The sequence below is a fragment of the Lagopus muta genome, chromosome 5 (assembly GCF_023343835.1).
Source record: "Lagopus muta isolate bLagMut1 chromosome 5, bLagMut1 primary, whole genome shotgun sequence".
Taxonomy (NCBI): Eukaryota; Metazoa; Chordata; class Aves; order Galliformes; family Phasianidae; genus Lagopus; species Lagopus muta.
The window spans coordinates 63,496,889-63,523,716 of record NC_064437.1 but is presented as its reverse complement, the minus strand read 5'-3'; the positions used below and the strand labels follow the sequence as shown (position 1 = coordinate 63,523,716).

At 41.9% G+C, this 26,828-nt stretch overlaps 1 protein-coding gene across 3 annotated transcripts in view; it reads right to left on the bottom strand.

Moving 5' to 3' along the window:
• The window catches only part of DOCK1 (dedicator of cytokinesis 1), a 276,377-nt gene that overhangs the window by 101,652 nt on the left and 147,897 nt on the right, over positions 1-26,828 (bottom strand). For all 3 annotated transcript variants that reach the window (XM_048946145.1, XM_048946146.1, XM_048946148.1), the window contains 2 exons: positions 21,041-21,142; positions 14,840-14,934 (listed from right to left, as the gene is read on the bottom strand). In XM_048946145.1, the coding sequence (XP_048802102.1) occupies positions 14,840-14,934; positions 21,041-21,142 (197 nt within the window). The remainder of the gene's footprint in view (positions 1-14,839; positions 14,935-21,040; positions 21,143-26,828) is intronic.

Here is a 26,828-nt window from a genome sequence, read left to right as displayed (position 1 = left end):
TAATGAGAAACCTTTCCATTCGTCAGCAGTAACACAATGATCCCAACTTCCCTGTTAAATCAAGACAACTGTTCTATCTCATCTATCAGCCTCGCACAGGTAAGGGCTCTATGTCAGAACAAGAGAACAACTTCCACACAAACACGTAAGTAGAAGAGATCAGATATTTTACAGCAGAGAGAACAGCATGCTCCAATTCCAAACTCCCCACACGGAATTGTGTGAGTTTACAAATTCAGACCAAGCCCTGATCAAGCACCAAACAGAGGAGACAGTGCTGTCAGGGGCATCACAGCACAACACACAGGGCTGCAATGCAAGAGTGCCTTTGCCACCAGCTTCACTGGGGTTGTTTTTTCTCCCTAACTTTCCAAACAAATTAGCAATTTGCATTACAGGTTACAAAGGAAATTAACACAAAAGAGTAACTGAAATGAGTCTAATGAGGGAATGTTATTTTCTTCCCCGGGGCTCCTAAGTCTGCACACAGAGCTCTGTTTTTATCAAGATTATACCCAGAAACTGCTCAGCAAAAAAATAAATCTATGGAACAGCTCTCCTTCAGAGATATGTACGAGTTTTTGGAGGGTTCGGCATGAATTTGTCATTGGCACTATCCTACCATTCTCCTATGCCCCTTTATTCCATGCATTTTTTCTTATACAAATAATTAGGTTAAAATCCTGACTCACAACAAAAGAAATCCTTGCGAGTTAGGAGTGCTGGATGTCTAACACTTAGGTTAACATCACTGTGGGTCAAATCTAGAGCATGCTGTTGGGTCAAAACACATACAAAGTTATTCATAGTTCCAGTCTATTTTCAGACTTATTAGCAGCTCTGATGTTGGAATTTAAAGTACATTTTATGTTGGATAAACAGACCACATACGCCAGCATAAATTTTTCATGATTTCTTCATAAATTCCTTGTTTCTTCCTTGTTGTCAGTTGTCTTGGCAGAAACTAAAATGTATGAAGCTGTAAAAACAACACTCCAATTAAGACAACTGTCTACTTCCAGTAACACCTGACAGCAGCCCTGCCATGTATCACCCAACACAACCACTGCAAAATGACCTCTTCCAAATGCAAAGAATGGAACAAGTGTGCATCAGCCGTGTGCAGCAGGCTATCAGCTGAGCAACACCCACCTGCACCTTGCAAGGCCCTGAGGGCTTACATTGAATGCTTCTTCCCCATTTATAAATTCATATATTGGTTACAAACTGTGTTTTGTTTCACTTCAGCACAGAACAAGAGACTGAGATATTTGACTTCTTTGACAGAAAGATACGAGCTGATTGGAGGTTACTGGGGGTTTTGTGTAGGTGTTTTTTGGTGGGTTGGCATTTTGTTACTTGAACAAAAGGAGGGACTTAAATCAGAACACCTGAAGAAATGGATGAAGAAAACAAGTAAGGGGAACAACAATAAAGCTGAGCTCTTTTCCAAGGAGAAAGAAGCTCTGATTTCCTTCCTTGGCAACCTGACTGCATCAAATCACAGTCATGGGGGAAGACGACCCAGGAAGGTTTGCTTTGCACTTGTGCAAGTGTCATTTGGAGGAAAGCCAGTCTCAGCACACATCTGCATAATGCCACTGCTGCGCTTAATGCACTCCAGCACTGCATTTGGCAAGGAGCAAAGGCACACTGAACCCTCCATACACCTCTGATCAGTATTCACCTGAAGTGCATTCACTTCTCAGCACCGCTCCCAACAGCTGGCAAGTAGGTGAGGGATAACTCCTAACTATAAACAGGGAAATAAAATCTTGAGATGCCACTGAAAGCACTGAAAATTACAGGTTTATTTAGACTAGGAGAACTCAATACCTAAAAAGCAGTAACTTCTGGGTCACAGCAGCAGGTGTTGAATACATGCGTGGTAAAGCCAAGAAGCACTTGTTACTGTGCAAAGTAAGGAAGGTAAATCCCAGTACGTCAGGTTGCAAGAAGGAAATATCTTTCAGAAAGGAATGTTTTCCTTAAGAAAACTTTTCCTAGATAAAATATGACTTAGAAGGTTGTGAAAGAAGCACATCGTAAAAAACAGTTTGATAAATGAAAAAGCAGTCAGTGCTCAAGAAGAACTCACATAAAACACTCTTGGCTGTGACACTTGGCAAGTTTACTTTGATTTTTAAAAATTAAACATGGCTGCTGGCTGAAAAGATGTGAAACAGCCCAGCAAGAACGTAAGAAAAGAGCGTGGGAGGGAGAGGGAATACTTCAAAACCACAGCATTGCACTGCGCTGATGAACCACACAACTAAAATTCATTCCAGAAATGTTTGTCTGGATATCTTTCTGTAAGAAAACCATCAACTATCTTTTCCTATATCTTACTCCTTCTCTCAGCCTTGTATTTTTGCTACACCTTGTATACTTGCAGACATGATTGAGCTTGCAAAGGGTAAATCACAAAGTAATTCATTTTATCAGTCAAACATGGAAGGGAATAGAAACAGTGATTACTGAATACCTGAATTCTCAGAGGGAACATTTCAGCATTAAGAAATAAGTACTGTCATAGAGGTACATAATTTTGAAGTTTCATTTGATATAGGATCACCTGTTCTTCCCACAAAGCCATACCAGTCTGACTGCTACAAAAAAAAAACAAAACTGTATATATTTATACATTTACAACTTCCATATGCAGAATAAGAACAACTGAAGAGAGAAATAAACATCAGGAAAGGGGAAGGCCCTGTTGCAGCCTCCTGCCTTTCATGGTGCATTGCTTGTTGGTTTGGTGCACCAAGGGCATGCATTTCCACAAAGGAGGAACCTGAGGAGCTCTCTGCAGATGACTACCTGGTGGGTTAAATCCCTCATGTTTTTGAGAATGAATTGCCTTGCCACATGCAGCAATGCATCTCAAAGGTGACACATTAGCAGATTAACAGAAAACTTCTCCTTTCCCACAGTACTCTTGCTGCACCTTGCTGCCACATTCCATCCCAGAGCACAGAGCAGCTGCTGGCCACAAACTTACCTTGCAGTGTCAGGATGGATTCGACAAGACCCTGGAGCAGAATCAGAGCTGATGTCCTGCAAGTACAGGGTAGCCCTGGTGATGCCCCATAGCTGATGAACACAGCACGTAACTTGCACGTGGCAGTAACTCCAGAGGGAAAACTCATGCTCTGTGCTGCCTCCTCTTATTAAAAACTCCTGGCTCCCACGCTGCCTAACCACAGCCCCTGGGAGCACCTGGACTACAGCACAATTACTCTCAACAGCTTTAAAGAGCTACAGCTGGTGGGTTGTTATTGTAATATCCCCTCCATCCAGAAGGCCATAATGCATGCTATTAACAGGGCAGAGCTGTACCACAGCCCCTGCTCCGCTCTGACCTACCCAATGTGTATGTGCAGTGGAGAGCCATCCCCATGGACAGCAGCTGGAGGACACGAACCATCTTTGCAGTGTGCTCAAACATTACACGTGGATACAAGATCAATGTGGGAATATACAAAGCAAAGTTCATCCCTACCAGCATCCTACCTGTCCATCACTCATGTATCCTAAGCCTGCAGAACCCACTGGCTTGGGTCAGGAAGGCAAGTGCAGAGCTAGAGGTAGGCCCAGCACATAGCATACAGCACTGACACCAGCCCAAGAGCAGCCTGCTGCCAGCTGCAGGAGGCCAGATGACACCTGAGCCAGCGCAAAGCCTGCCAATGTCAATTAAGCTGTCAAAGAATTCACTAATTTAATCAGGCAGGTGATTCTGTGGCAAATCAGAGCTTTGTGTTCCATAGGTGTGGTGGTTTCCACCCCACAGCAGTAGCTCCAAAGTGAACTTCAGCCATGCGGTCCCAGCGCAGCCAGATGGATGATGTAGGGATCTGAAGCTCCACGGACACCAGATGCATGGATACAGGGAGTGAATTTAAAGAAGGAAAACATTCACCTTTCATACCTTTTAAACTATTGTTTTAATGGCCTCAGATTAAAAAGGTCCTGGAAGATTAATTTTGGCTGCTTGCTCCGCCATTCAAAAATGGGAGCTGTAGAGCAGTATCTGAGAGCTAACACAAGCAAATCTATGTATTCGTTGTATTGAGGATGCTCTAATTGTGGTATTTGTTCAAAAGCAGTGAATTCATTTCCAAAGAGACCACCCCAGAACTGTCAGCACACTGCTGTGCCTACCTCTAACTCGAAACCTTACAATGAAAAAGGAACACCTGCCAAGCATGGCCTGCTATGCCACCAGGAGGTGCACAAGAGACTTTTCAGTTCTCTTACCTAGTGCTACCAACCATCACACAGGTGGTGGCCAGTGATCTGGTACTTCTTTTCCTTCTAAGTATACCTGTAGCACTTACTGTTCTACATGACCATACAAATCTGTTATGTCACAGCATGAACAGTTTTCCATTTTTTTTAGCCCTAGCTAAAAAACTGGCTGTGCTTCCTCATACTTGAGCTGTCAATGCCTGTTTTCTAGAGTACAATTCAACATACTGTGCGTGAAATACTCCTCATCTTAAAATTTAATAGCCCTACAAAAGGCCTCATTGTCATTTTGTGCCTGGAAGATGCTGTTCTCAGAAGCCAAAGAGCTAAATAACTGTGGCTTCAGAAGGACAAACAGCCAGAAGAGGAACTGGTTGGGGAGTGGAAAGGAAGCAGAGGTTTAGGTGCATTTTAGCAAAATTGTATTATATCTGGAACCGTGCTGGACAGTATTCCTGTGAATTATGACAAACTATCATGCCAAACCAGCATAACATTGCTAATAATGCTGTTTAATCAAAACTACTCTTCCTACCATATTTGTTTAATACGCCACAAAAGCACAGCAGATCACTCCTGCAATTAAAGAACTGGGATTTGAAGTGACGCAGTAAAATTACCAAAATTCTGAGCTTATTTTTATTCTTGCACTACTCAGCTCCCCTAAAAATGACCAACACTGGTTAGAGTAGAAAACACCACTGAAATGGTGACCTACTGATCCACCAGGAGTTTTGTCACAAAACAAACCTCACAAGGACGGCTATCAGGGGGTTTGTCACCCACAGAGGTTGAAAGCATCCTATCAGCATTCACGTGGCGCTCAGACCCTACAGCTCCATACAGACCCTATGAACAACCAGCATCATTCAGCAGCCCAGGCTCCTCACCCACAGAGCAACCCTATGGGCTCTGCCAGGTGGGAAAATGGGCCCGGTAAAAGGCTACAGCTCCATGTGCTGCATCGCTCCTGCAAGTCAGACTCCAAGCAAAAAGAGAGACAAAAATCCATTGGCAGTTGTCAGGGTCTGAGAACCTGACGTACCGTTCACATCTGGACCTGCACAACTAGCCTTGCTGGCTCTGTGTGGGAAGGATAACCTTCTTCAAAAGCCAATCATTTTTTCCTCTCTCTCATCCCTCAGATCTAAAGCCTTCTGACTTCTTCAACCACCAGCAGGAAAAACATTTCTTGCACTTCATGACTGATAAGCCTTGACACAGGGAAGGCACAAGGGACAACAAAGGAGCTTTTACTATTTCCCAATAATTTTTATTCCTGTGTCTCAAAAACCTGATTGATGAAAGCAGCCAGGAACAATAACCTGGGATGATAAGGACACTGTTTTGACTATGGGAAGCACACCGACAGGAATCAACACACTGAAATAATTCTTGAGATGTGATGCCAAACTCCCACTCACCTGAAAAGCAACAGGCTTGGCTTTTTGCTGTCTGCGTGGAAGGAGGCAGAAAGGAAAAAGGGCATTCATTTCTATAGTTGGGACACTTCTTTAAAAGGAAATAGGAGGATTATAGCGCAGAACTCCTTACCAAAAACAGAACACGTTCTGAGGAGTGGCTGACAGCCTAAAGGCCACTTTCTTCCCTGCCCCACTGCTTTCACTTCCCAATGTTGAAAACAGTGCAGTCACTGAGGGCCAAAACCATGGAGCTCACCATGCAGTTTCATCACAAACTTTAGAAATCCTTGTTACAGAACAAGAGCCAAGAGAAGCCGTTGAGACCGAACTTCCATTTATGACACCCGAATGAACGTGCTTCCTTGTTTCTGACAAATGAAACATTTTGTTGCTTTGTTTGAATGACAAAACAGGGAAAGATTAACAAAACTCAACTGTGGAAAAGCAGCACATCTTTCACTCACCAGATATTTTAAGAGGTGTAACAGCATTAACCTAAATGATGCTGATATGGAAAAATAACAATTATAAGTGAAAATTGCTACACCTTCAGTTTTAAAAATAGACCTCACATGGCACCAGCTTCTCCTGTTAGCAAAAATGGAGAACTGCTAATGTGCCTTTTGATTTAACACCTTCAGCTTCATTTAATTGCCTGCTTCATGCTGCTGCTTCCACAAGGATCGAGCATTCACACGTTCTTGTTCACGCCATGCGTTTTGTGCCAGAAAAATAAAGGAGCTTTGCAGTTTTAGGTGTGATGTGGGCAGCATTTCATTGTTTGAGTATGCTGAACGCATCGATCCAGGCAGCTGACCCGGTACCAAGGTACCAGGATTTAAGGCATTAAAAAAATCAGCACGTCAAAGTGGGTTTGGTATCCTTGTCCACACCATGAAGCTGTTTGCAGGATGGGAAAGCAGCCCCTGGACTTGCTTGTAAAGCCAAGAGCACAAAAGGTAGCAAACAGCAGACCTGAGGTTAACCAGGCATGCACTATCAGTGACTCAACATGAGCACAAATGCGTCCCCAAAAGGTTTCACTGGGTGTACAGATCAGCTGCTTCTTGAACCAGAGAACTCCCTGGTGATACCCAGCTCCTCTTGTTCCTTGTGTTACCTGACTCCTCTTGTTCCTTGCATTCTAAAAATGTCAGTAGTGCCCATGACTAACACACTTAGCATCACAGAATGGCTCAGGTTGGAAAGGAACTTAAAGACCATCCAGTTCAAACACCTCCCAGCAGCTCCAGCTGCCCAGACCCCACTTTCTTAATATTGTACGTAATCAAGACAGTGAAAAATACGTATACAAAATAATTAGTATCTTGTTAAAAGCAAAAGAAAACAGACATTTACAGCATACTCTAATAATGGCTCCATAAAGGGAAGCAGAAAAACCTATTTGTGATGTTCTCTTGCTTTTGTTTATCGTAACCACTGAGCAAAGCTGCTACTTTCACTCAGTTGCATATAGCTCAATGCCCTATTTTTCTTCTAAAGAATCACATTTCTGAGCCACTTCTGAAAACGACAGCCTGTGAGGGGCCTCTCAATTGCTCATTTCGTTTTGCAGAACAAATATTTAAGAGTTGGTAAAATGTATCAAAAAAGATGACCAGCAGGGCAAAGTTCTGGCTTAGCAGTGATGCTCCATGCACTATCTTGTATGCAAAACCCACACCAGCAGCACAAGAAGCCCACTGGATGAAGCATTACCCTAAATACACACTTCTCTTTACAGTTTTCCAGCTTCATAAGACAGCAGTAAGTACTGAAGATGTCTTGAAGGGATTAAATCTGCCAGCACCCCAAGGGGGACAGGCAGTTAATGAGCTGGAGCATTTCCAGGTCTAAACCTGAAGATTGCCCTGTTACTTAGAACTCTGCAAGGAGCAAAAAATAGCAAGGCCTGGGAACAGAAGGAAATGGACATAAATCTAAAAAAGCCTTTTCTCACTTTCTGTCCCCTTCATATACTAAACTTCCACCCAAGAACACTAGCAGTTAGGACCTTTCATCCCCGTGTGCTTCTTCCTAGTTCAGAAGGAGACGTTCCCCAAACACGCAATTCTTTTCTTTCAAGTTGCTGTAATTTTCTGATGGCAAACAGAAGGTTGCAATGCCACGGAAAACAGCAGGAATATTTTTCCAAAGACATCAGCTACTGCTGCACAAAGAACATCTGCATATTAGCCTCGTGCTGCACAGTGCTATTTCTGAACGAGCACTGAAAAAGGATCGCTCTTTGCCAGCAGAATGAAACACAGAGCCTCCCCTGTGCTTCAGGGTGAAATACAGCCACAACAGCCTTCACCTGATTTGATAGAGATGGCAGGGGACGGAGATCTATGCTCCCAGGAGGACAGCAAATCCCATCCACACTTTAGGGACAGAAAAATAAGTTTGTCAAGGGATGCATAATAATAAAACACGTAACAAACGGAGTCACAGCAGATGCGTGGCACAGTCCCACAGCCCAAGCCCACCTTTAGCAATTAACACACATCTCCCAGCACGTGAAACCCATAACTCAGACCATGTAATAACAACCCCAATGGCAACTGGTTTAGTACCAGCCATCCTCAGTCCACCTGTAGACCCCAGAAGCGATTCATCACGGGCCCAAGCAGACAGGAGAGTCCCCAGGAGAGCAGCAGATGACTGTGGGGAGCTGGGAGGGTATGTGCCATCCCACCCTGCACCTTCAGCGTGGCAGCAGCACCAGGACAAGGGCTGCTATGAAGCTTCCCCAGCAGAAGTTATCGCAGATTACAGAAATAGAGGAGAAAAGACAGATCCATTAAAAGCAGCAGACTGCCAAGAAACCAAGCGTTCATAAATTTTCACAACAGTGCTCTTATCAATAGAGCACCTCTGTCAGGCACAACATTTCTACCTCGGAACGGCTGGGCTAAAATAACCCGCTGCAGAGGATGCTTCTGCCCTCCCATCAGGAAAGCAGAGAGTGCAAACAGCACCTCCTGGAGCACTTTCCTCCTCAGCCTTCGGAGCAAGAAAAAAAGCCTCTGTTATTTTCAACCTAGCCGAGTGCATTTGTTTCATTCCCAGGTCCAGTTAATTTGACAGGTGCAACACTAAACCAAAAATCCTGCAAGGTCTTTGCTGAAAAGGTCAGTACGTTATGCAACCAGGTTTTATGGACAATAAAAAGGTCCCCTTCTTATGCAGAAACAAGCCTGCAGTATCTTTATGTAATTTATCAATGTGCGCTCATCTGTTTTATTTATAAATGCAGAATGAGTTTCTGGGCACAAAAGCTCAAACTGAAGAGTGGATCCTGCAATGTTTAGCCTCAATCCATACAATGCCAATAGCATTCTTTGCCACTCCCTTGCCACTCAAGAAAAACAACAAAATTGCTCATATTGGAAGGGTTATTTCATTGCATCCCTAAATACATTTTTTTATTGTTAAAGTTGTGTGACTGATGCCTAAAACTTTCTAAAGCATATTAATATCAGGAAAGTGGGGTGAATCCCTCACAATTCAGGTTTTTCTGACTGTTCACATTTCTTGAAAATTCTCCTCTTCAACTACGCTTGCATTTCAAGCACTGCCCCAATCCCAACCTCTAATTCAGAAACACTACACAGTTTCTATATTTCATATCACGTCTCTGAGACACTGATGGTTAAAATGTTTACTCAGTATAAGTGCAAACTCTCCAGTAATGCCTACAAATCATCTCTTTGAACTTAGTATTCATGTAGCTGTGAGCTGTATATTTGCAGGTTTTTCAAAAGGAAGCATCAATTCCAAAGGATTCTGTGCTTCCCCTCCCCACCCCCTTATGTCTGCTGGGTGTTTTGCATCTTTCTGACCAGAATCTTTTGTCATCCTTCAGGACTGGTTTCCCCAGTTGTGAAAACTGCAGCTCCATCCATCAATAGTTTGGGCAGATTTTAAGCACAGGATTTCTCCCTGCACCTCATCCTACAGATGTGACTTGACTGGTCCATTACGTAAGGACAGAAATGTACTTCCCAAACACGTGTTTTTCTTTCTATACATCTGTACAAAGCACAGCAGATGATGGCGTAGCTTCAATAATTAAGCATCACTTAAAAAAAAATAAATATCTAAGCAATGGTTTTATTTTAGCTGTAGGTTGCTTGCCAGTAAGAACAACCTCAGGCCACTGAAACCCATAACACACATCAGGGGTCACAGCTACACGTGACATTCTTCGGTTCACAGGCACACTGGCGTTGTCACACTATGGATGGACAGCCACACACACAGCCAAGTTAATTCTGAAGGCACAGTGTAGATCTGACAGGTACTGCTATGACAACCATGTAGCAGAACAGCCTACGTTTCCCAGCAAGTTCCAAAAATAAACATGTACCATTCATGCTAGCAACAGCAAAAAGGTACATGTTTACCAGACATCCCCCCCCATCTGTCTTCCTCCTCCTTCCAAGACTTTTGTTGCTGTTGTTGTTGTCTTTCAGATGGAAAAATCATGAAAATTCTCGCCCTGGTTTTCAGGAGGCATCACCTTCCCCTGCTGGGCAGGGTGGTGTGGAGCAGGGCAGGGCACAGCCTCCATGCTGCATCGCCAGTGCCAGATGTGTCTGCTGTGCAAGGCACAAGGAAGCTCACTCTCACTGAGAAGCATCTCATCCCCTCCTCTCTGACTTCAAAAGAGAAAACAACCACGGATTTTATGTAAATATGGACATTAGACACGAAAAAAATAGAACAGAAAACAGCAAATTCATTTTTCATAGGCAACCCAGCTTCCACTGGAACAGCTGCAGATGAAAGTACCAGCTACAAATTAATATATCATAAGGTCTACCAGAGGAACCGAGCGTCTCAAATGCCAAAGTAAGAGCAGAGCTTACTTCCACTTACAAAATGGTAAAGAGGAGCAGTTTACATGCTCTGAGTTACCTGCTTAAGAGGAACCTAAATTTGACTTGTCAGCTTACGACAAAGTTAAAGTAATTCCTAAAACAATTCCACATCGTTTCTAAACAGCGCTTAGAAGGGAAAAATGTCAACAAAATGAAATCCCTGCTGATAGCCCAACAAATGATTTCTTCAAACTACTACAGAGAAAACTGCCAGAGCGCTTTATCTTTCTGCAGGACATCTCTGGGACCAAGAAGCTGCCTCCAAAGCTCTCCTGTCCTGAGAGAGGAAAAGCTCCCAGCTCTACAACTGTCAGACAGAGCCATCCAGGTTTCACACAGTGGGACAGAAAAGCCACGTGGCTGAAGGTCCAAATGCCATTCCTGAGGAGCTGGGATGGTAGGAAGCAGCTATCACAGCTGCTGGAACCACTGCCAACAAAATCACTTCCTTCTAATTTGGGGGTATTCTGCCTTTACCTTGATGGGAAGCACTCTTCCTGAAAATACAAATCTTGCCATGAATGTGATTCAAAAGGTATCCCAAAATATGAAGTCGATTTATTAACAATTTCCAACAGCAGTACTAAAACAATAAGTAGCACTTTCTCTTGCTCATCCTTATCTTTACACAGTGTGGTAATGAACACATTTAGCAACCAGTTGCTAACAGCCTACCATGGTTTGAAAATCTCACTGAAAATGGAACTTGGAATTGCAAAGTTCCCCCCCAAGTTACAGCCCGGAGTCTGCCAACAAACACAGGCAGAGTCAAGCTCCAGCAGCTCCCTGTACATCATTTAGGCCATTCTCCCCTCCCTAAATCACAACCAGTGTCTTAACAGATGCTCATCACACTGTTTTTCAATACCTCTGCTGCTGGAGACCTTGCAGCCGCCCCGAGCAATCCGTGCAGCGCTCCCTGCTCCAGTGCCTCCCCAGCCTCAACCTGCATGTTCCTGGTTAGCTGATGACCAGTATTTCTTGGCAATTCAATGTGGCTTTAAGAAGATAGCCCCCATCTGCTCCACTGCGTAATTTTACGTATCTGACAAATATTTATCTACTTCCAGCCCCTCTGCCTTCCCCCTTTCTTAAACGCAACCAAGTGCAGTGGCCATTTCAAGTCAGTACATGGATTAAGAATTAATTATTAAATACTATTTGGATATTCTTTATAACCAGTCACCACCAAGCACCGGCCTGGTATGGGTAAGGCTGGTGCCATTACATACTGGCCTGTGAGGCAGTCTGTCTTGGCTGGAGAACTGCCTCTTGCTCTCCTCTTAGAAGCATTTGTTTCAATCAGAACTTGTTATGCTCTATTATTCACTTCTGCCACCCCGTCTTCAATTCCCCTTTCCATCTCTGTTGCTTGGATATTGTTGTTTACAACTGAACAGCAGCTGATCCAGACCTAAATTTGACAGTAAAAGGAAAAGCTGTGTTATCAGTTTGGATATTCTCTCCTTTTCCTCCCTCTGACACCTTCCTCAGCACAGCACCTGATGAAGCTGTGCTGTGATTTCCACAGACACCGGGTGCCATACTGAAGATCCGCACACTGACAGCACATCAGCACCACTCAAACCTCTGACACCGGATTAACAGGCTTTGCTAAGGCAATAAACACTGTTTGAACTTAAATTAGAGAGGCCTGTAAACAGAGCATTAAGTGACAGATCTAAGAACGAAAATTAACAACGATCTCTTTGGATATGAAGACCTGTGTTCGTTCCAGCACAACAGGTGGCAACATAGGACTACCTGAAATGAAGGCTGAGCACAAAGGTAGCCCTGTGCATGGCACAGCATGGGGACAGGCAAAGCAAAGCACTGCACCACAAACACAACAGCAAATGCAGCATGAGAGCAACTGATGCTATCAGGTGCACAAGTACGTATGTACAGCTAAGATGGTTGAACAACTTTGTTTCACACTTTCACATATACATCATGCAGAGGAACCAATGGACTCACAACCATTCTGGGCATGGCTACAAATTAGTTTGCTTAATTTGGCTCATGCCACCAAAATAACATGCAGAAGTACTTTGCAAGAGTGAAACAAAACTGCCTGCCCCGAGTCCTTCCTACTGAAAGGAGCATTAAAGAGACAAAACCTGTTCTGAATTTTTTTCCTAGTTTCCTTCAGTAAAAGTTTATGGATGTGAAAGTAAATGGATCAGGTGGACAAAAGGTAGTTAATAATGCTGCTTCTTGTTTTCAGAAACCATATTAATTTAAGAAAAAAAGAAAAATGAAAAGCACTCAAATCAATTCAGAAGCATTTACAAATGAACTGATGTAATGAAAATTAACTTGCAAATTAAGAGATGAACAAACCCTTGGCACTGCTGCAGATATTCATCAACACCAGAAAGACTTGAAAAAAAATTTAAAAGCAATAGCAACAAAAGGCTTTACATACTAATGAGACACATAGGGTACTGCAGGCACCCAGGAAGGGGCATGGAGCACACCACTGCCACTCCTGCTGCTTTGGGACATGCAGTTTGGCATGGCAGGAATCACAGAGCTGTAGGGGCTGGAAGGGACCTCCAGAGATCATTGAGTCCAACCCCACTGCAGAGCAGGCTCCCCTACAGCAGGCTGCACAGGTAGGTGCCCAGGTGGGTCTTTGAACACCTCCATAGAAGGAGGCTCCACCACTTCCCTGGGCAGCCTGTTCTAGTGCTTCGTTACCTTACCATGGAGAAGTTCTTATGAACATTTGTGCAGAACTTCTTATATCCCAGGAACGAAAGGAAGACCAGACAGTACTGTAAGAAGCAGAAAACCAAAGTCCTGACCCTATCTGAGGGCCTCTGCATCCACATCCTTACCATACCAGGTTTTCAGATGAGAACTGCCTGATTAGAGTCCCTTTGTGCTCTAAGGAAAAAAAAACACAGAGCAGGGAAAAGCTCTTTCTTTGCCTTCACACATACATTTCTATGACCAAAATTCCACAGTTAATGAACAACAAAAAAAAGCAACAGAGGTTAAAACAACAACCAACTGAACGCTGTGGAGTTACCTGGCAATACTGAGAAGCTAATCTGAGGAATGCCCATCTCCATTAGAGCTGGGGATAGAGCGGCTGTGCTGGCTCTCAGTCACAGTGTGACATGGCTGGCACTGCGAGCAGCCAAGCACAGACCTGCCTGCTCCTGTTCCACTCTCCTCCAAAACTCAACGAAGCACAGAGGTGCTCTCCTTATTGAAAGGATGCTGATAACATACGCTGAGAGGCTTCCCAAAGCACCTGCAACAAATCTCTCCAGATAGCTGGGAGTTCTTGAAGCAAAACCACTTTCACAATTAAAAAAGAGGAAGAAGAAAGAAAGAAACCCAATGAGCTTTAGATCTTCCTCACCAACCTATCTGAAAGCCTTCTTCTTTCAGAGCAGCAGGTGCTTTGCAAGCAGCAGCCGCATGGAGCGTGCATCTGCAGCTGATGGATCTGAGAGCTGGCTGCACCTAACTCATATTTATTAGCAGTGGGTTTTATGAGGTGGTTAAGGCAAGTTCAGAAGCCAGGATTAAAGTTATGGTGAGTTTTTATAACGAAAGTAGGAACTGTAGTTGAGGGTTTTATGTAAGTAAACACTGACAACTTTACAGCCACGGTAGCTACCAGTGAGCACAGAAGAGATTTCTCCAGGCAACCAGTAAATAAAATGCTTTTACTCATACTTCCATCATAGTACAAATAAAAGCATTTGACATGTTTAATAAATGTCACAAACACAAAATATTACATCAAAGCGGGTTGAATAATGACAGTGCTGCAATTATTGAGCAAAAAAACGGGGATCAGAAGTATTGGCAGCTTGTTTCTTCATCACCAGGCTGCTGGAACCTGGCTTTAAAACGCCCTTTCAGTTCTGTCTGATTAATACCACCAACAACTTTTGAGCACATAACTCCTCACCAGCATACCATAACCACTGGTTTTTGTGGTCAGACACAAAACATGTCATTGATCTCCAGAGAAATGAATTCGTCATTACAAGATACGCATAGATCCCTCCTGCAGCCTGTTCCACATTACAGCTCTCTGGATGATGCCACCCATCATTTGCTGTGTCCCAGAACGGATCTCTCAAACACTGTACTGAAAACTCCAAAGCCCATTTTTAAACAATTGTTTGCATCACAGAAGAAGAAAAACCCCTAGCTGCCGCATTGTGTTTTACTGTTTCCAAGCAACACTGTTGTTTCAGATCAAACATGAAACAGCCATCTCGGAGCTGCAGTGCTTTCCTCTGTACTTACTTATTCTGCATCATGTTCATTATAACCCAGTCGAAGGGGTAGACGTTCTTCCCAATGAGATTCTTGAACATGATGAATGTTTCCATTAGAAAATCCTAAAAGAAGAAAAAAATATTTGGAAAAGACTGCTCTTAGAGATGAAAAACCACAAGTGATGGTGTCAGTTATTGATGACGAGATTCAAAAGGCACTTGATTGCCCTGCTTCATAAGAAAGCAATTATTCACAGAAAACATACATAAATGCTACCAAGTCATATTTACATATGATGTACCTAAGTGCTACAATGATTCTATTTAAGCCTTTCAGGAGCTGTATCAGGAGCAAGCCTACAGCACAAACAACTCACTGCACTGCTGAGGAAGGAGCTCTGGATTGCCAGCTACGACAAGGAAGCTGCTTTAGAACAAAATGTTCTCTTTCCTATACCAGAGGACCATGGAGCAAGGCCCTTTGTGTGCACACTGTACCACAGCACAGCAACATGTGGGACCTTTGCAGAGGTAAAAATCAGCAGAGAGCATACTGCGTTTTCCTTTTATTTGAATACATCCCCCTCAAATTTTCCCTTGCCCCCAAAGCAAGACAAAGTTAAAAAGAAATAAAAAACAAAACAAAACAAAAACAAGCTAAATAATAATAATTAATAATAATTGGATTCAGGTTTCTGCTGTGGTACACATTAGCCATGACCTCAGGAGACAACAGCTCTTTTTTTGGCTACCATGAGACTCCAAAAGACTTCCTCCCTGAAGGGAGCAGCAGTAATCGCTTCTGTCAGAAGAAAGTTAATTTAGTAGCACAAACCAATTTATTTCTACACAGATATAAACAAACATCTTTTTGGAACAGAAACCTGATGCACTTTGCAATGTAAATCATCTACAATTTGGGAATCTAAAATTGCTATCTAACAATTTAAGTAATATCAAATGCTCAGAGAAAGACAGAGAGAGGGGAAAAAAGACAATGCAAAAAGTCCTTGATCCACTTCTCATAGAGATCAAAGTGAATTTTCACTCTTGACCAAGGTTAGAATACTTCGCTACAGCTCTTCTGTATCTGCACGTATATTGACTATCTTTAAAATGTCAAATGTCCACCAAAAAAAAGAAGTTAGATTTTCCAGACTTCAGACTAAGGCTGTTGTTTATGTAACCTTTCCAGTGAGAAACAAATAGAAAGTTATTGCACTCCCAAGTATTTCTTCACGAGTGAGAGCCAACAGCTCGGCCAGATTTTATCTTTGGATTCGATGTTCTTTTTGCAATACTTCCCTGGCTCAGAAATTCATTACTGGTTCAAAGCAGGGAGCTGCAGAGATCCTGAGGACACAGCACTGAGAGAAGTGATGTGAACTTGCAGCCTGGCACCAAGGGTCTCCTGGGGCTGCCCGAGCATCCCCCCTCCTCAGGCAAAGAGAGCCAACAGAGCATCTGCTGCCACTGGGCATGTTCTCACCCCCAAATCTATGGCATTTGTAAAGTAACACCTGTGCTCTTTCCCTAAAAATCACTCCCAACAAAACAACATTAAAAAAAAAGACATTTTGACATTAGTAGTACTGAGATAAAAGTTAGAACTGCTTGTGGTTAATGAGATGTTACTGTTGCATAAAGCAAAACTCATCCCAGACACACACTCCACCAGCTGGGTAAAACGCATCTTCATTTAAGGGCTCAAACTGCGTACTTCTCTGCCCATTTCTCATGCACTTTGGTGAGTTACATAATTTCTAATAATCACACTGTGTATTTTGCTGCCCAAGCACTGCACACTACTTGTTTCACTGGAGTGCATGCTTTTTTCCTGCTGCACATATCAAGCGACTTCCTTACCGATGCTCCTTCACAGCTCAGTAACTGAAAATTCCAGTGGAAGTGGCACCGTGGGAAGGGTCATCGCCTACCCAAGAGAACAGATTTGAGCTCACAGTGCTTTTTTTCCTCCCTTAATATTTTATGAATACAGATGTATACTTTCTTTCATCTGTCACTGGTTTCAGCTGTTGAACCTCGGCATACTTTGCTGATCAAGCTGCACGTGAATGAATTTTTGTACACTTTGTTGATGATTCACATTCGTTAGTGACTCTGAAGGTTGTGCCACACAGGAGCTGCACTGGTTTGCTGATTCAGCTCTAAGTTCTCATCTACTGATATTTACATTTTAATAGCCCTAGTTTCACAAAGGCACTTTAAAAAACGCACCATAGCAACTGATGTAGTTATTGATCAACTAAAAGCGTGGAATGCTCACCAGCATGTGTTTACAATATTATTGTGTTTTAAATTTTGTTTTTCCTATAGAAAAGCAAATGGTTTGCAGGGGCTCATATGGAGCAAAGTGTGGCTTTTTCATGGGGAATGGAAACGGCGGGGGGAGCTATCTGCTCATGCTGTGCTGCTGTGGAACCTGTTTATTTTCAGTACACCTACAACCAGAACAAATTACTCTGAACATCTGAAAAAGGATTCTCAAAATGTTCTGAAGGAACACTTCTGATCTCTCCCCAACCACACTAAAGATTATGTTTACTGTCCCAAGGAAGCATAACTCACAACAGAGGGGACCCCATGGCCATCCCCATCCAATTACAGGGAGAAACCAAAGCAAGCTCAGCGTTGGAGCTGAGCAGGCTGTGAGAGGCTCCTCCACACTGCTAAGACTCCCACTCCAATACACCTGTACCACTAATTACATTTTTCATAACTTTGAGTAAGAGTTCAAGATTTTATGAATAAAAATAGCTAGCTAGCTAAAATACATAGGAACGTGAAATGCAAGGGAGGAAAAGCAATTAAAAAATAAGCATTTCTTGCACCTCTTTAGGCCAAGCTGATGAAAATTTCAGCTTTATTGAGTTCCGAATTATACTCCTAAATCAAATATGCTCAGCTACAGCTTTTCACTGCAACAACTGAACCTCCACTGAGCCCTGAAGCTGAGGCTGCCTTGTGAAGCCCAGCATCCAGCACTGCAGAGAGCTCTGGCTCTGCAGGGCATCCATCCCCCTACAGCCCACTGGCACACACACCCTGCAAAGGCTGCTCAAGCTGCACAGTCACAAGACTAAGCTTCACAGAATCACAGAATCACAGGATGGCTTGGGTTGGAAGGGACCTCAAGGACCATGAAGCTCCAACCCCCCTGCTGCAGGCAGGGCTGCCAACCTCCATATCTAATACCAGCCCAGGCTGCCCAGGGCCCCATCCAATCTGGCCTTGAACACCTCCAGGGATGGACGGGGCATGCACAGCCCCTCTGGGCAGCTGTTCCAGCACCTATGACTTGTCACAGAAGGATGGATGATACTCACCCATTCACATTCTCACATTAAATTGAAAGCCCTAGGAGTGCAAGATTTTAAGGGTAGAGAAAGATGGAGGTACAGAAAATGGCGGCCATAAACATTATATAAGCAATTTGATATATTCATAAAGCATCATAGAATCATCAAGGTTGGAAAAGACCTCTAAGATCATCCAGTCCAATTGCCCTCCTATCACCAATATTTCCCACTAAACCACGTCCCTCGGTACCATCTAAACATTTCAGGACACTGTCTTGAATGCCTTCAGGAGCAACACTTCTAAGATATTCCACACAGCCAAGCATCAGCACATATTTTCTTTGTTAACTACTATCAAATGAACCTCAACAACTCAATATCAGGTTTACCAAGTAAGAAAGAAGGTAAATCAGCTAAGAATCCAGAAGTAACCCCGGTGATCTTGGATGAGGTTTCATCTCAGGATGATAGTAGGTTTGACAGTAACAAACTCCTTTTAGAAAGAGATACCTTAATCTGAACAGTTTCTAAAATTGAACTAAACAATATATTCTGCTGGGAGAGATAAGACTTAGTTTTATAACATTCCACCTCATCCTTCCAACATTTTAAGGTCAAGAAAGACCATTATAACATCTAACACAGGTCATAAAGCTTCACCTAGCAGTTCCAGAACCAAGCTTGTAACTTCCAGCTGAGATAGAGCACATGTTATAGACAGGGTGATGAAGCAAACACAGCCTCCCTTACAGTCTTCATTTAATTATAACTTATTATTATTATTATTATTATATGTAAAAGGACTTGGGATTCAAACAAGATCACTTTGGATCTAAAGAGCAAGACAAACAGGAGGCAGTGCTCCTGGGAGAGCTAGTACACACTATTCTAAACTGGGGTTCCAATTAACAGCAAAGTCTCACAGATGAAGAAATACCTATGAGAACAGTAACTTCCTATTTGCTCCTCACTGAAAGGTTACCTTTTTCTCTGAACAGAGAAATTGGGTTGTATCTTCATGCCTTTGTCCCAAATGATGACTGAGTCACGTTTTTTATGGATGAAAAACAAAATAAAAGGAAACCTCAATGAATAAATTACTATCACTGCATTCACTACGTACTGCCATAATAGCACTGCTCCACACTTTTATTCCTATTACTTATAAAGTCAATTTGCAACACCATTACTTACCACAAACATACTAATGACTCAGTGGTTTCTCAGCTTACTACATACCTTAGTTTCCACTAACATACATATCAATTAATCAATGATGTTATTTACACATTTAATGGGCATGTTTTAAGTAAAGATACAAGAAGTATTACAGCAACGAAGCTTGGATCTGCTCCTACGAGCCAGTCAGATGGCACAGCAATGGAAAACAAGCAGCCAAATAGTGCACGTCTGATAGAAAATAAAATATAACCCCAGCTACAAAACCCAAGAAGATGCAGAACAGCATGAATATACAGAGAGCCAGGATAAAAGAATAGAAGACACTAAAAAGGGACTTTTAAATACATTCAGTTAGAGTAAACCACAGATTCTCTAAACAATTTTCTCTTCTCTCTTCATTTGGTCATTAAGAGCTGCAAGAGCAAATTGCTTTTACCTTTTTCCAGATCAAACTCTGTAATCAGTTTGTCTTTTCCAGAGCTACACGCTTTGAACTCGTTTAAAACTATAAAAACATTTGCTGTGGTTAACCAGGAGTGTTCTGCCCTTTTTTAGCCTCTTGCACAGGCTAAAACCACTATTTACCCGAGCCAGCTGCATCTAGTCTCAGTATTACTGGAAAACCAAGTGGGGAAAAAACACCTTATCAAAGGAAGAGCAACCATTTAATGCCATGATGTCCTTCTGCACATCTTTGCATTGGACTCTGTCTTCACTGTTCTCAATCATCAGCATATATTTCACTCTTCCAGATCAGCTGCAAATATGTTGAGTAACAGAGCATCTTAGCTGAAAAACTGGCACAGGGCAAAGAGCTCAAACCTCGCAGAACAGAAGCAGAAATAAAGAGAACAAAACCTAAGACAATAGTTTTTGTTCCACTGGGTAGAGAAGGAAGAAGAAAATGTAAATAAAGGTCCCTGTGAAGATTAAAGCACAGATGAAAGCTGCCTAAAATGCCTGACAGAATCCCTAACAGCAGAGTGGGCCACGTAACGCTGCTGATCAGACTTCAGGTCATCTGCTAATTGATGGATCTCAGCCAACAAGTTTGGTAGCTACTTTGCAGCGTGCACTTGCCATATGGCAATGATAGTTTCAGGTCATTAGAGAGTTTTCTCCTTAGCTATAAGCTCTCTTCTATTATGCTCTAATTAAGTTGTGCTGTAGGATTAGCTAGGCTACCAAACGGCTCCGAGAAGACGAATTTCAATTATTATTGCTTATTTAACAACTAAGGGCATCTTTAAGGTTAAAATGCTTTGTATAAATTTTAAAGCTAGCAGGTCTGCAAGTAAAAGCTATTTAAACAAATGAACAAAATTGGGACATCTGGGAGATTTAATGATGGAAGTTCCTTTCCTCACGCTTTTTTTTCCCTTCCCTCTCCTTAAACAAAACAGATTTTTAGTAATGACTTGGAATTACTATTTCCTAATACTTTCTTTTAATTACTTTAAATCCAAGTCCCACAGCTTGCTTTGAAAATACTGAACAGCTCCACAGATGAGCTGCATTCCTGCATGTGGCAGGAAGGTTAATCTGGTCCTTTGCAAATTCCAAAAACGTCACACTGCTTTATTAATTATTTTATATTACATTTGTAACTCGAAGCATTTTGTCTCATTTCATAACTACGTTTAAAAAAATGACGACAGTAACAGGAAAAAGAAAAAGCTACAACAAAAACAAACTAACTGTGGCTAGATGAAGGACATTACACTTACCACAACATCCGACCTCATCTTGCCAAAAGTCTTGATTAAATGAGCGTAGTGATAGTCCTCCATTTGCCTTAAAATGGCAGTCATGCAGGCAACAAAACTTCCCTAGGGAAACGAAAATATAAGCAGTTATTGCAGATAGGGCAATACACTACTTGCCATCAGAACACAGCACTGGTAGCCCTCCATAATGCAGCTGATAGAATTGCATCATTTAAATTCATGAGTGGATATGCAAAAACCTGGCAAGAAAACCAACGAAACCCTTGAAATATTTCTCTGTCCAGTTTCATGGCTTTATTACCATCTCCACTGAAGATTTTGCAACATATTCTTCTTATAAAAACTGCTCAGGCATTAAAGGCTTTGGAAGGTAATAACTACTGCCAAAAATATCACACGATATCAGTATTTGCATTTGAGAAGTCAATACTATGCTCAAGGAAGAAATGTCTCAAAATCCCTATATTGAGAATCACAGCCTACCCCCAAGTTTTAATTTATTGAGTGGCATTCTGAGATACTGTGATGCTTAACAGAAAGAATCCTAAACCCACTAACTTCCATAGAAATGGGACAGCAATGCCAAACCTCTCTCTCTCAAGCCATGGAAAACGTAAGAAGTGAAGAGGAAAGTTTAATCTTTTCTCCCTGGCTCATAAAAACATCACATCAGGACTCAAAAGCATATATTTTTTTAATGAAAAACCACTTCTCTTGCTACTGGAAACCCCAACCCCATAAGTGACATTTCTGCTGGTTCATACTCCTCCTGCAGCTATCTGCTAAGAACATGTTGACTGGTTATGGTAATAACAGCCACGCTTTTTCTGATCTTTAATGAAGAAAAACAGCATTGGAAAAAAAAATAATAAAAAAAAAATAATCAAGAGAACTGTTTAGAAAATAAATAATGGCCTATACGGTTCGCTGGAACTGTAAATTCACCTTTCTGTGCCCTCTTCAAGGTTATCCTACGTCGTGCACAGCAGGACAGAACACGCAGTACATTTTGATTCTTTCTAAGCACAGCACGGACTTTTTATTGTTTATTTTTAAGATCTTTATTATTTTCAATTTAGAATATTTATTGCTACAGCAGCCCAAGTAATTGAGATCAAATACAAAATGACATTAGGTTACCTGTGTGCATTATAAGCCCTCTTATTTACTCTCCAATGCCCCGAACTCCACCAGATAAGCACTCCTTCAATATGCTTTTCTCCTGTGTCCTCCAGTTTATGGCTCAACTCCTACGTAACTGATTTTGCCCATGTGAGAACATTATTTTTCTACACTATGTAACCATCTCTGATGAGAGTTCTTTAGGCACATGCAAACGGCTAAATGTGAAAGCAAAGGGCCAGCAGAGTTGTTGTTCTATGACATCAAAAGAGCTTTATGCAACGCTACAGCAGGAATAGAAGCAGTGGATGTACACAAGATAATGTTTACTACTATGAAATGTAAATCAGACCGGATCACCTCAAAAGAAAAACATTAACTGTCAAGGTGCCATATAACCAGCACAGTATGTAACAGGCACTATGAAAGAGCTTATGCTGCAAGGAGATGTTCAGCTGCCAACATTAAGGCCTCCTTCCTTAATAAGGTCATCAGTCAAAGTGAGGTTCCACTGAATCTTATCTGTTTCTAAATTGACTTCTGAAGCCTTCAGCCCAGCTGTAACTCAGCCCATGGCTCCCCACCGGGTCCTGGAGACGGTCCCTAAGCGCTCAGCAGAACTCAAGGCAGCCTTGGTTTTGCTCCCTGTACCTTTGTATGGATGCTCATTCATCCAGTGAATCTGTGAAGTCCACTGCTTGGCAAAGACATAAATGTGCACTTCTTCCGCATGAAAACATCATCCACACATTCACAAACACAATCCTTTTCATGTAAACCACCAGCAAACATCCAACCTCTGCTTTTTTGTACTTTCCAAGGCCTTCCAACACCTTTGATCATACTTTTGTGTTTCTCTACCCTTTTGATGTATAATGTAATGTACGCATCTGTAACAGCCAAAAAGACTAATTTTGTACCCCAGAAAATTACCATGGTAGCCATGCATAAGGATAAAATGGAAGTAGAGCAACCATAGAACTTCCATCCACATTTTAACATCCATTTTCAGACACAGCAGCAGCCAAAGACAGCTTTCACCATCATTCCTGAATGGTGAGAATTGCAAGGGACACCTGAAAGTTTGATGTGCGGTCGGTCAACACCCTGCATCTACTGTGAGTGTGAAAATGGAAACAGGAGAGCGTGCTGATCACCTGGAATGTTTGCAGCAGAAAGAATAAACACAGAAAAACAAACAAGGTTGGCATTACAAATGAAACAAGGTGAGGGAATTCTGTAACACATTAAAATGATGATTAAAAAAAAATAACAATCCGAATACAAAAATCAACCACAGAAACTTGTTAAACATTTTCATGTCAGAAGTGATTCCTACCAGAATGCCTTGAGGTCCTCAGCAATTTAATTGTTATTTCTGGTTTCCATGCATAAAACAACGTAGCTTTCTTCCCTTCTTAGTACCACCCTGCTAACACAAAACTCTCCTTCTTTAGCATGGAACTGTTCCCTTCTCTGGAGCACAACTCTTATGAATAACAGCTGAGGGAACTGGGATTGCTTAGTGTGGAGACGAGGCTCAGGGTTGACCTCCTCACTCTCTACAACTGCCTGAAAGGAAGTTTTGGCAACATAGGTTTGGCCTCTTCTCCCATTAACTGGCCAGAGGATGAGAAGGAATGGCCTCATGTTGTGCCAAGGAGGGGTCAGGATGGGTATTATGAAGAAGATATTCTCTGGAAGAATGGCAGGGCACTGCAATGGGTGCCCAGGGAGTGCTGGAGTCACCAACCCTAGAGGTGTTCAAGAACATGTAGGTGTTGTACTGAGGGACGTGGTTTAGTGGGAAATAGTGGTGGTAGGTGGATGGTTGCACTGGCTGGTCTTGGAGATCTTTTGCAACCTAGGTGATCCTATGACTCACACACACTGCCCGCTCACACAACACTTCTGTCTTGGATCCTACCTGCTAAAATGGGACAAATGCCTCGCTGGTTAGGAAAACATGCTTATTATCAGAAAAGTATACGACTCGCGTCGCTTTGAGGTATCACGTGCAGCCAGCACGCTCTTAATTACAACACTAATAAAAATCTGCAATTATTATGTAATTTTTTATTTATTATTTCTGTTGTGTTTTTTTAATGCTGCCTATTCACTATTCAGCAATATCTAACAATGTTTTAAATTTTAATCTTCAGTTGATTTTTAATTTTCGCGTGGATCCAAAGACTGTTGCCATCTTCTGCTGCACAGCACTCCAAGCAACGCAAAGACAGAAACCCGAAAAACTAATTCGCCCCCAAAAAAATCAATTTCAATTTTAACTTTAGGAGTAATTGCAAACCTACATTAATACAGCAAGCACTGCAAGGGCAACACAGGGCTTGCCATCGCCCCGCGTGCTTATTAGCTATTTATTCACTGAAACAGTGTGAAAGCTCAGACTGAAGACCCTTCCACATCCTTCCTTAGTTTGTTAGATACAAACACTGGAAATGAATTACCCAGGAAGAAGAGAAAAAGGGAAAAACAGACCAAAGACGCCAATTCTTCTTCAGAAAGAATGCATTATTATTCAGACAACAAAGTGTACGTAAGATGATGTCATTCCAAAACATAAACTTACTTCTAATTCCAGAAAATACATTCTAAATGAAAACTTGGAGATGCTCACAGATACTCAAGAAGTAGTTATTTTCTTACATTATTTTTACAATAAAGTACCAAACGTTCAAACGGCTCTTTAATATCTGTAGAAAGGGAAATTTTAATATAAAATAATCCTCCCAAGCAATAACAACACTGAAAAAGTTCAGATACTCCCTGCAGTAACACAGCACATGTAATGCTGTTTTTCTGCAGGGGTAAATCATCTCATTTTAAATAGCCTGGTCCCTGGACAAGAAAGCTCAGGTCCCAAACTCTCCAAATCTACCATCCAACACAGTGACAGCAAGAAGAACTGAGCCCCCAGGCCCCTGCCCTGAGCGGATGCTGAGGCTCTGATCCTACTTTAAAATCAATTCTGGATGAACAAAATCATCCCAATTACTGCTCCATTTAAAGGAAAGGAAAATCCATGCATACTGGAGAAGAATGGAGGAAAAAAACAACAATCTCTGAATGCAGAGAAACCTCTTTGCCAAGGGAAGCAAAAAGGACCGTTGCACAGATCGAAACCCAAACACGAGATCACGTTAGCTTGGCTGGAATTCATTTTGCAAAAGGATTATTTATTAGAACCTTGGTGACACGCACAATGAGAATATATACAAAACATTCTCTCGTCTGAAAGTGCTTCGTGCTAACTTTTGTAGAAGGCAAGCAAAAAAAATTAATGAGATATTTTAGCAGCACCATTTATCATTTTTCTAAGGCCCTTTTTCAAAGAAGTCCATTTCAGCCCCAAAATGCTTCATTTTAAAAAACTCTAAAGAGTCTCAGTGTTAAATAGTTTGCCCTTCAATTGAAATCACAGTGCTTAAGATTTCTGAAGGTCAGCCCACTTATTTTTGGTTTTCTAACTGCAATTGCCTTTCCCCACGCTACATTACAAATGATTTCACTGAAAATCTACAGAACTGCCCACGGATCCATTTGAGGTGTCTTATCTTATGCTTTTATTAACGCTACTGAAAATACATAGAAGAACAGTATTTATGGGCAAGGTTAATATTCAAGTGGCAAAGAAAAGGAAAAAACACACAAAAAAATCAATTTTTATGGAATTCTGCAGACACAGCATTTAGCACAGTCTATAAAATCTAAACAGAACCATCACAGGATTTAGAATTACTTATTTTTTAATGTAGCCAATGCTGCTGCACAACGCCTTCCATCCCACCTGGGTGGGAGCAGGACGGAGCTGCAAAGCAACGCAGATCTGATCCGTCTGTGCATCCCCCTCTATTTTAGGAACTGCTTCCATAAAGGAGCAACCTCTGAGGAAGGCCTCAGAGATGCAACGAACACCTTTCTCACATCAGGGAAAGCCTTCCCTCTTGTTTATTTTAGGTTTCTCAATGCAAGATTATGTCTTACTTGCTTCATATTATTGTTTGGAAACTGATTTACCCTCAAGATCGTTGGTTGGAGAGGATGCCAGCAGGATGGGACTATGCAATCGGAAAGAAAAAAAGATAAGAAATTAACAGATTGTTCTTGCACCCAAAGTTCACGGATCCTACAGAACAAAATTCTACCTTGGACAAAACGCATCTGAGTCATAACGTTAGCCAAAGCCATCAGCAACAATTTTAGTTATCCAATATGAGCAACATTGGAAACCGTGTAAATAAACTACAACCAAGCTGATGCAGGCTAGATAAAGAAGTTATGTTTTGCAAATAAAAGGATGAAAACATTTAAGATAAAAGCATCCTATGATAAGAATGATTATGCTACAGCCATTCCAGCAACTGTGACAGCCTACAGTACAATGGATACTGTCTGTGTGCAAGGAAATCACGCCACAGCAAGAAAGCCCTATGGCTACAATCATGGGAATAGCATGGGAAGATTCCCTATTAGCTTGTAAATGAAGACAGGCAATCCTGCTTGATGAATATACGTCTAAAAGAAACAGCCATTTCTAAGCCAAGTTATTCTATTTTTGGTGCTTCTCATTTGACTGTTGTGATATAAAATATTTAACAGCTGGTTTATTGAGGGACTCAAAAAGCTTGAAAGAAAGATCAGAAAA